Source organism: Colossoma macropomum, unplaced genomic scaffold (assembly GCF_904425465.1).
Source record: "Colossoma macropomum unplaced genomic scaffold, Colossoma_macropomum, whole genome shotgun sequence".
NCBI classification, from domain to species: domain Eukaryota; kingdom Metazoa; phylum Chordata; class Actinopteri; order Characiformes; family Serrasalmidae; genus Colossoma; species Colossoma macropomum.
The window spans coordinates 25,919-37,104 of NW_023495761.1; the positions used below are offsets into that span (position 1 = coordinate 25,919).

The 11,186-nt window shown below is 35.8% G+C and overlaps 1 protein-coding gene across 1 annotated transcript; it reads left to right on the forward strand.

The window, feature by feature from the left end:
• The first annotated feature begins 1,715 nt into the window (after positions 1 to 1,715).
• LOC118803003 lies at positions 1,716 to 10,703 on the forward strand. Its single transcript, XM_036563497.1, has 6 exons — positions 1,716 to 1,974; positions 7,737 to 8,075; positions 8,176 to 8,223; positions 8,452 to 8,580; positions 8,681 to 8,721; positions 10,125 to 10,703. Exons 1-6 carry the CDS (start codon positions 1,893 to 1,895, stop codon positions 10,464 to 10,466), a joined length of 981 nt encoding a protein of 326 aa, XP_036419390.1. The 5' UTR covers positions 1,716 to 1,892; the 3' UTR covers positions 10,467 to 10,703.
• Positions 10,704 to 11,186: the final 483 nt, after the last annotated feature.

The window sequence follows — 11,186 nt, forward strand, 5'->3', positions numbered from 1 at the left end:
GTAATAAGTGAACAAATTATCAGGAGATCAAAATGAACGCCAGTGTTTTCACACTTTCAGTGCACATTTGGCACTGAAACAATGCAAGTCAACAAGTTGTGCATGTGTTTCCTCCATCATTTCGAGATTTTGGCTGCTATAATTTCCGAAATCCACCAGGTGTCGCTGTGCTCTATGTTTTCAATGCGCAAAGGTCTTTGGCCGGCATATTCAGAAGCTTCGCCCATTTCTGTATACCTGTAACGATAACTGGCTGATGTTGCTCATGTACCGGTTGGTTTGGCCACTGATCGATTTTTTACATCGATCACAGCCTGACAGTATTTGTACTATGTAATTTCCAATCACCACCACTGTAATAACACAACACTCAACAGTGCACCGTTTCACATCAAAACATTCTGAATGACTTTGTTTCAGTTACTGAATTATGCAGAATGTTTGTTAAATTGTCTAATATAGGATTATCTATACTCACAATGATGTTGGGTTACATAAAGCATTTCCATTGACTGGAAATTAAATAAACAAAAGGATGTTCTCTCACCTTTGCGTAGTACTTTCCATATAGAAATATTATCAAATCACATACATGTTACGGAACAGATTCTTTCTTTATGTAAATCAACATCAGTGCGACAATTTAACAAAAATTCTGCATAATTAGTACAGTTAAGTACAATTAAATTTCATAGGAGATCAGATATAAGATTCACTTGCATGAAAAAGGAAAGTTAAAAAAATAGTTTTTAAAATAAAAAATATAAAATTATTCAAAAGATACAGAGAAAATAATCTCTTAACCACAATGGTCACTATTAGATAAACAGTATAAGCTCTCATCTTTGAGAGAGAGGAGAAAATCAAGATCCAATTTTGCTGATCTGAAAAAACAGGTGTTTTCCCGCTGTGAGAAGACACCGTGGAGGAGTCTGAAAGGATGTGTAGGTGACAAGAAGCTCTTACTGAGAAAAGGAAATAGACTAGAAAGAAGAAAATCTGCAAATCAAACAAAGAAGCTGCTGGCGTTCTCAGAACAATGGACTGACCACCCCAAAAGTCCAGACCTCAACATCACTGAATGTGTTTGGGATTACTTGGATCGTGAGAAGCAGGAAATGCAACCAACTTGTAAGACTGAACTTTGGAGGTGTGAAAAAATATCCCTGCAGATTTAATTAGAAACAGTTAGAGTCCTGAAAAGAATAGAAACTGTAAGACTAGCAAAGAGTGTACACACTAAATACTGAGAAATGTGAAAGTAGATTTAGTTGTATATATGTTCTGTTAAATATGTAGTTTCTTCTTTACTTTACTTTTACTTAATAGCTATTTTGACTGGAAAGAAAACAAATGAAGGGTGGTACTTGACTTTTCCACAGTACTGTAGATTGTACGTGTATATGTATATATATATATATATATATATATATATATATATATATATATATATATATATATATACACATCTAAATATTTTGTATGTCTTACCACAGATAAGGTAGAACCAACCTTTGTTATTTTGAGGCCCAGTTGTAATCTCTTCCTCTGAGAACTGATCTTAGACTAAATGTTTGCCACTCAGAGAAGCTGTTGTTCAGTAATGGGACGTGTGATGGAGCTGTTGAGTTGAGGCTAAGCTTAACTGCATGTCTAACCACAACACACAGGAGATGAGGTAACACACACCCCGTGTGTTAGAGACCCAAGTCGTAAAGGAGAAATAAGAGTGTGAAAGAGAAACGGAGATGACAGCTGAGACAAAGGAACAAAAGTTGTAACTGCACTTTCTCTCCCACACACTTCTGACAGGTGATGTGCGTTAAAGCTCTCTCTGCCTGCACGTTAGGCACTCCTGGCTTCAACTGTATCTGCTAGAAAGGTGATCGTTCATGGCGTCCTTCATCTTCCACATCATCAGCAGCCTCGCCGTCCTCCTATGGTTATCGCTCATTATCTGTGGAAATACACAAGGTAAGCCCTGCCTGCTCCTGTGGCTCATGATAATCAGGCTTTGGATCAAAGTGCTTTTTTTACATTAATCGTCAGTGAATGCATGCACACTTAATCGCTCGCAGATTAGAGCCTAATTCAGACTCTTATCTAGGACTAGCTATCCTTATTTGATCTACGAAGCATTTTCATTGACAAAGAGTATTAATCCAGTTCTCGACATAAGTAGTTGGGCACATATTGGAAACTGTAAAGGCCTAAAATGAGCTGATCATGATTAATTGTGACTTTAAGTCTGGGACTAGTCTTTACCCGGTCTTGGGTACTGCCCCAAATCGTGGGGTTTTTTGTTCTTGTTCTTTTTATTATGCGTAAGAAAGAAAAAAGTATTCAAAAAAACAACATGTGCCATAATCTTCACCCAAACAAGTCAAATCTCATCACCATTAGTCCAGCATTTTTGTTTACAAAAATTCTAGGATCAACAGGCCCTGAATAGAACAAATAGAGGACATTTAAGATCAGTTTCTCAGATTAAGCCAAAGCCTAGACTATAAAGAATGTACAGTGGTAAAATGCCCTTGGAAGTGTTAATTAGTCCAAGGCTAAACTCAATCCAGTCCATGTCCCGGAAATTGGAGTGTCAACAAGGTCTTTTTATATGCAGTCACATGCTAAAGTTAAGATTGTGCGCCCCTGATTACTTGTTTTGTTGATTTTTGAGAAAATAGGTTAATACATCCTTTACAGAGAACACATTTTAAGGCACACTTACTGTTTATTTGCTGAATGAAAAATGTGAGGAGAAAAACATAAAATGTGGCATACACACACACATACACACACACACACACACACACACACACACACACACACACACACACACACCAAATTCACAAGGATTATGTTATGATCTATATAATGACCGAAGTCATTATATGAGATACTAATAAGCTAAAAATATACAAAATCGTCATTTATAGTGTACTTTTTATTGGGAGATGTCTGTTCCAAACTTTTTTTCAACTTAAGAGAAAAGTTTAGTATTTTTAAATTGTTTTATATATAAATATATATATATATTTCTTTTAAAGTTCAAAGATTTATATTTACAATGAGTTAAATTCTTATTTAAAAAAATTTTTATTTAAAAAGTGCTGCTCCCTTTTTCATGTCAATACCGAAACAAAAAGAGTTTTAGTCCTTAAGCGGAGCCTTATTTTAGCCACACCCCTACATTTTAGAGCAGAAAATGAGACTGTATCCCTGTCCCTCATTGCCACATGGTGAGCAGTTAGATCTCATTGTTTCAAAGTACGTGTCCCAACATCTGAAAATCAGAGTGTAGCCTTAATATTTATTGCTACCAAAACACAATCAAGTACAACCCCATTTCCAAAAATGTAAATAAAAATACAATGCAATAATATGCAAATCATCTAAACCATATTTTTAAAGGAAAATATAACAAAGACAACATATCAAATGTTGAAATTGAGAAATTTGATTGTTTATTTAGAATTTTGTATTTCAATATATGCCCATTTTGAATTTGATGCCAACAACATGTTCCAAAAAAGTCGGGATGGGGCATGTTTACCACTGTGTTTTATCGCCTCTTTTTTTTACCAACACTCTGCAAGTGTTTGGGAACTGAGGAGACCAATTGTTGTAGTTTTGAAGGCGAAATGTTTCTCGTTCTTGTTTGATATAGGATTTGAGCTGCTCAACAGTTCGGGGGCTCATTTGTTGTATTTTTCATTTCATAACCCTCCAATTGTTTTCAGTGGGTGATTTGGACTGCAGGCAGGCCAGTTTAGCACTCTTTTAGATTCTTTTAATACGGAGCATTGCTGTTGTAATACAGACAAAGTGTAGTTTGACATTGTCTTGCTGAAATAAGCAAGACCTTCCCTGAAAAAATTGTCATCTGGATGGCAGCATATGTTGCCAAAACATGTATATATCGTTCAGCATTAATGGTGCCTTCACAGATGTGCACGTCACCCATGCCATGTGAACTAATGCACCCCTATATCATCATGAATGCTGGCTTTTGAACTGTGCACTGATAACAAGCTGAGTGGTCTTTAGCCCGGATGACACAATGTCCATAATTTCCAAAAACAATTTCAAATGTTGATTTGTCGGACCACAGGACACTTTTCCACTTCTCCCTCAGTCCATTTTAAATGAGCTTGGGCCCAGAGAAGGTGGCAGAATTTCTGGATCCTGTTTATATATGGTTTCTTCTTGGCATTTTAGAGTTTTAATTTGCAATTGTGGATGCAGCAACAAACTATTACTAGACAGTGTTTTTCAGAAGTGTTTCTGGGCCCATGCAGTGATTTCCACTACAGAATCATGTCTGTTTTTAATGCAGTACTGCCTGAGAGCCCAAAGATAATGGCCAGCAAATACTGGTTTTCAGTATACAAAGATTTCTCCAGATTCTCTGAATCTTTTAATGTTATTATGTACTGTAGATGATGAAAAGCAAAAGTTCTTTGCTATTTTATGTTGAGAAATGTTATTCTTGAATTGTTGCACTATTTGCCCGTGCAGTCTTTCACAGAGTGGTGAACGCCTCCTCATCTTTACTTCTGAAAGACTCAGCCTCTCTGAGGTTATCTTTTTATAAACAATCATGTTACTAACCTGTTGGCAATTAACCACCCGGTGTTTTATTAACATTACACAACTTTACCAGCCTTTTGTTACTCCCGTCCCAACTATTTTGGAACATGTTGTTGGCATCAAATTCACAATGTGCATACATTTTTCTGTAAACAATAAAAATTCTCAGTTTCAACATTTGATATGTTATCTTTGTACTATTTTCAGTGAAATATAGGGTTTAAGTAATTTGCACATCATTGCATTTTGTTTTTATTCACATTTTGCTAAGCGTCCCAACTTTTTTGGAAATGGGGTTGTAAAATGTTTTGTGTTTTAATAGAAATATTATGATTTTATGTGTGTACAACTTTTCACAGCTGTGTTTGTTAGCGATGTGCTGGCTAGTGTTTTTGAGGTATGCTCAAAATTCAGCTGAAATTGTCAATATTGATGTTTCGGTAGTGTTATGATTGTTTTGGTAGTGACAAAATTTCAATATATACATAATTATACAGAATTATTTATAAATAAATTTAATTAGCACATGGTCACCTCATGCAAAAGGATTTCAGTGTCAAAGGTCCAAAAAATATTTTCAACTTTTCAACTTATCAAGTAATATAACTAAACAATTAAAACTGAAGAGAAGACTTTTTAAAACTTTCTGTAAAGTGTAATTTTAAAAAAATGCAATTTCTGGTGAGGAATAAATTAGGAAACATATTTATTCCCACTTAAAATGGCTAAAATCACACACAGTTGTATCACATCAGGTGCACATGATTAGAACATTGTTACTCAGCGTTTTGAAGTAGGCTTGCCTTATTTAAACCTCAGACATTTAGTTTGGTGTGCTCCTGACTGTTGAAGCGAGAGTGAACACCATGGTGAGATCGAAAGAGCTGTCTGAGGCCATCAGAAAGAAGATTGTAACAGCTTATGAGTCTAGTAAGGGATTTAAAAAGATCTCAAAAGAATTTAAAATCAGCCATTCCACTGTCCAGAAAATAGTCGATGTGAAGGACATTCAAAACAACTGCCAACATGCCCAGGTCTGGCCATCCAAGCAAGTTTAGCTCGAGAGCAGACTGCAAGATGCTAAAAGAAGTCTCAAAAACCCTAAAATGTCTTCACGGGAACTACAGCAGGCTCTTGCTACTGTTGATGTGAAAGTGCATGCCTCTACAATCAGAAAGAGACTGCACAAGTTTAACTTTCATGGGAGGTGTGAAAGGAGGAAACCTTTGCTCTCTAAGAGAAACATGAAGGCCAGACTAAAGTTTGCCACAGGTAACGTAGACAAAGACCAGGACTTCTGGAATAATGTTCTTTAGACAGATGAGTCTAGAATTAAATTATTTGGACACCATAACAGAAGGCATGTTTGGTGTAAACCAAATACAGCATTCCAGGAAAAGAACCTCATACCACTGTGAAACATGGAGGTGGAAGTATCATGGTTTGGGGATGCTTTACTGCAGCAGGACCTGGCCAGCTCACCATCATAGAATCCACCATGAATTCTACTGTGTATCAGAGGGTGCTTGAGGAACATGTGAGACCATCTGGAAAAAAATTAAAGCTGAAGCGGAAACGGACCCTGCAACATAACAAGGACCCAAAACGTACCAGTAAATCCACCAAGGACTGGCTGAAAACTAAGAAATGGAGAGTCCTGGAATGGCCGAGTCAAAGCCCAGATCTTAATCCCATTGAGATTCTGTGGGGTGACTTGAAACGGGCTGTACATGCAAGGAACCTCTCAAACATCTCACAGCTGAAAGAATTCTGCGTTGAGGAGTGGGGCAAACCTTCCTCAGACCGATGTCAGAGACTGGTAGATGGCTACACGAAGCGTCTCACTGAAGTTTTCCTCAGTTAAAATACGCATTTTTATTGAAGTTTTTGTTTAATGAGTAAAATAATGAGTTAATTTTTGTTGTTTACTGCAATTAAATCACTTAGACATTGATATGTGATTAGACATTGATATGTGAACATGTATTAATAAAGAACTGAATATTTAATGGGGTGTCCTAATTTTTTCACATGACTGTATATATATATATATATATATATATATATATATATATATATATAGATATATATATATATACAAATCATAAGCTCTACACCATGTTTATTTACAGAACTACATGGATATTCAAATTATGCTTGAAAGATTTCAGTTCCCCTAAAACATTTCAGAGAGAGAGCTTATTGTAATGTCCTCAAAATTTTGGGAACTTTCTCTTTTTTCAGTCTTACACTAAAAGAGTGTGTTAAAAAAAACAGGATGTGTGTTTTTTCAGATCAAGATGGAAGAGGTGGGGGCTAACCTTCACCCCTCACTAACTCCCCCTTCTAATGCAAAACACACACCCACTGAAAGAAGTGTCACAAATATGTGTGATTTTGAGAAATGAAGAGAGCAATTTTCGACTGCTTTTACGTGTCTGCTGTGGGGGTGTGTACACTACTGAGAATAAAGGTTCCTTAATGGTTCTTGGCTTGGATGTGTGTTTCTAGGAAAAACCTTTAATTGATGTAGAAGCTTTACTTTATGAGATGGTTCTTTAAGCTTTAGAATGGTTCTTCACACTTACACATCTCATTTACAAAAATGAGGGATCAGAAGAGGGAATTAAAAGTAGTTCTTCTGTGGCGTCTCTCCAGAGAACCTTAATGCTGGTGCAGATGCTGGTATACAGTTGGGTTGTGTAGTAAGCTCCCCTTAAGCTTATGTCACTGTATTGAATCACCTTATATGTATCACACAGCTTGACCCTTACCAAACTCTTTGTTTTTCTTTACATTTAGTTGTATCCTATCAGCTTTATTGTTTTATTCAGTCAAAACGGCCATTGAGAAGGGGGAAATCAAAAGAAAAGAAGTGAAAAAACAGGGGTTTACCAGAAATGTGTAAATGTGTAATTAAAAAAAAATGTGTAATTTTCTGTTAAATATATATTTTCTGCATTTTCTTGATGCAGATAAATGAACAACCTTTACTTAATGGCTGCTTTAACTGGAAACTAATTAACTGAAGGAATGATTTCAGACCTTTGCACAGTACTGTATGTTAGCCATTCATCTGAAATTTTATAAACTTATAAAGTAAATAGTAATGTCTCTTGCTTTCTTCTTCTGATTGTCTTTTATAGAGCCTGTTCTGGACTGTATTCCGTCTCTCAGAGTTCCTCGGAACACAGTGTGGAAATTTCCTGAAAAAGAGACTCTGAAGATCAACTGTACTGTTATCACTGAATCACACTGTTGGAAGAACTTATCAGTGTCATGGTGTAAAATTGAAGACACTGATCACTGCAGACCTTTGAATCAGTGCAATTACACTGCAACAGAATGGAGGAATTTTACTGAGAATGAAAGAATGTTTTTTCTGATTTTCTGGAGTTTATCTCTGCAGGATGCTGGACTTTACAGGTGTAAATCTGATGGACCTGTAGCCACTACAAGCCATACTATCAATGTTACTGTTACAGGTAAACACATAATGCTTCATATATTTTTATATGTATGTGATTAAATACAAACATGAACCCACATAATTTATTTGTTTATTTATTATCTGTAATCTTTCAGCTTCTAAAACATACATTGACGTTGTCAGCAATGAAAACAGGACAACAAGTAAGAGACTTATTTTCACACCTCATTTCACAAATAAACAAATTAATGGTGATAAAATTGTACAATCTGTTTATTGAGTGGTACAATCATATTTAGTCATTAAAATCAGTTAGCATGTTCTCATTTGTATATTGTTCTACAAACGTCCATAAACTGTTTGCATTGCTTCATTAACAATGATGATGTGTTCCTTTAAGCACTCTCCCTGTAAAATACTTCCTGTTTTAGACAGTTCTATAAGTGAGCCTTCAGACAGTCCAATGAGTGAGCTGTGGCCGTACGTCTATATCTGCAGTGGAATTGCTGGGCTGGTCCTCATAGTGCTGGTTGTGGCTCTACTCATCATCCAGTGCCGAGGTATAAAGTTTTATTCCACATAGTGAACTTATAATTCATTAATATACTGTACATGTAAAAATATGTCATACTGAGATGATTTTCTGTTAAATTTAAATAGGACCGAAACAATCCAGGAAAGAGAAAACAGCTGACAGTCAGGTACAGTGCACACATATTGTCCCTGTCAAACAAGATCTTGTGTCTCTGAAATGCTAACTTTATAGGAAAAGAAAAGACTTTATACTTTAATAATTTATTACTTTAATATATGGGTGTTGCACTTGCAAGTCTCAGCTGTGGAGTTTTGGATATGTGTTATTATTTCTAATGCTTCTATTGCATAGAAAATATCTTATTAGTGTCATAACTCATTTTCACAAAATAGATTCCAAATTTAATGAATTTATGCAATTTATGAAGAACATTTTATTCTAAATTTCCATTGCAGCAGTTCATGCTGCACAATTACCTGCATAAAAAGCAATTACGAAATTACAAGACTAGATTCCTGCCATTGAATCTTCATTGCATAAATATTAAATTAAAAAATGTAATAAATATTGTTTTTAGTAAGATATTAATATGACTTTTTTCTGTCCCACATTTCTACGGTTACAAAAAACCTAAAATATGTTTTCAAAGCCAAAAAAAATCTAGTTTCCATGACAGCATAAGTAAGCAAACGAGCAAAATCACAAAGTGTGTGAAATGTCAGCGTCTCTGGATTCATGAAAAGGCTAACTAAATATTACATATTAATATTTGATGTCCTTATCATACTTATTCAAGTTAAACTCAAATAAGTGAAATTGTATGACAAGGCAAATATAGCAGACCACACTATATGCTATTTAAAAACACTAAAAATAAATTTTCCCGCAGCACATCCTTACTGCATAACAAAAATGAATTTTTTGTAAATGCTCGTTGTCCAAACATTTGCACAGCCAAAAGTCCCTGTATTTGCAGAAACACCCATATGTTAATGATATTAACCCATGAATGACCAAATCTGAAATTTTAAGTTTAGTCCACGTTCTCTGAGCTTGCCAGAGCACAATCCAAAGAAACATTTTAAAACGATCGAACCATGTGGATAAAAAGTTAATTTTATTGCTTCATTTATCATAAGACATCATTGGTAACACAAGACTGATTTTGTGAAACAACATAAAATTTGGATTGTGAATGAAAGTACGAAAACTATATGTAATCAACATAATTCTAACGATTACTATCGGATTGTGTAACTATACAAAACTTTCTCACTTCAGACTGAACAGAACAAGTCCTGCAGAATTTATCTGTATCGTTCTAAATTTAGTTGTTGTACATGAAGGGGTTAAAAAGGAAATTAGGCACATTTGTTTTCTAGTTTTCCTGAAATGTACACACAGCAGGAAGCAACTGGTGTTGTCAAAGGATTAAAACGAGGTTTTGGAATGACAGCGATGATATTTTAATCTTATTTTCTTGCATTACTAACAGTGGATTTAAGTTCTCTACTGAAACTTTCCATGAACAGTCACAGTATCTCACCACATATTCATCTTTGTCTGCAGTCGAACGCGAGCCAAATGCCTCCTTTTACTCCACCTGTACATGAGAACATAAGTCAAGGCAACACCCACAGTCTTCCAGCCCAACTCAACCCACCATCACCCTGCATCTACGATAATGCTCCTATTAGAGTGTCATCTCAGAGAGACGGCCCTTCCAGAAGATATCCAGCCAATCACATGGCAAAGCCAGGCCAGAACCATGACCGCTTCAACATGGAGGTAGAGGAAGAGGAGGATCCTCTGGTTTACGCTTCTCTGAATCACAAGGCTTTGTCACGGGGGCAAGTTCGAATCAGTCATCCAGAGGAGACCTCCGAATACTCCGCCATTCGGCTCTCCTAACTATTAATGTTGCATGGACCTTTTAGGCTGACCTGAGAACAGTTTTGTGTTTTCTTTTATAGTGGTTAGGGTTTCGATTCAAATAAGAGTAGCTGGTCCTGGATCAGAACTGTGAATTGTGCACTTATTCTACAAGAACTGTCAAAGACTGTTCATCCACACACTGAGCAACTGTGATGGAACCTCATTGCATAGAACATTCATGTGTTTTGTACATAAAGGCAGCAATTTTACGACAGTAACTATGGCCTGAGATTGTTAGTGATTAAAAAGAAACAAGTATGGTCTTTCAACTTAAAAAATGCGCAATCTATACAGTTCTATGCAAAATTCAGAAGCCGTGTCATTGAGATTACGGAGTCTGAAAGGATGTGTAGCTGTCAAGAAGATCTTATTTAATTTCCAGTGAAAACAGCCATTAATTATAAGTTATTCATTTTCAGGAGATAGTTCTGAAGGGATAAGATATAACACAATCTACTTGCATAAGAAAGATGAAAATGAGAGGAAAATTAAAAAAATAATAATTAACAGATGCAGAGAAAATGAGCCTTAACAACCGTGCAAGATCTGGTAGACCAGCAAAACTGCCACCATCAGATAAACAGCACTTAAAGCTTTGAAAGAGAGGAGAAAATCAGGCTCCACTCTTACTTCAGATTACTGAGTCTGAAAGGATGTGTAGCTGTCAAGAAGATCTTACTGAGAAAAGGAAATAGA

Excerpts from the sequence above, each read along its gene's own strand:
- LOC118803003 (XM_036563497.1), top strand. The coding sequence starts at position 1,893 with ATGGCGTCCTTCATCTTCCACATCATCAGCAGCCTCGCCGTCCTCCTA. Across the intron at positions 8,224-8,451 it reads CAATGAAAACAGGACAACAA|ACAGTTCTATAAGTGAGCCT; the intron begins GTAAGAGACTTA and ends TTCCTGTTTTAG. Across the intron at positions 8,581-8,680 it reads ACTCATCATCCAGTGCCGAG|GACCGAAACAATCCAGGAAA; the intron begins GTATAAAGTTTT and ends AAATTTAAATAG.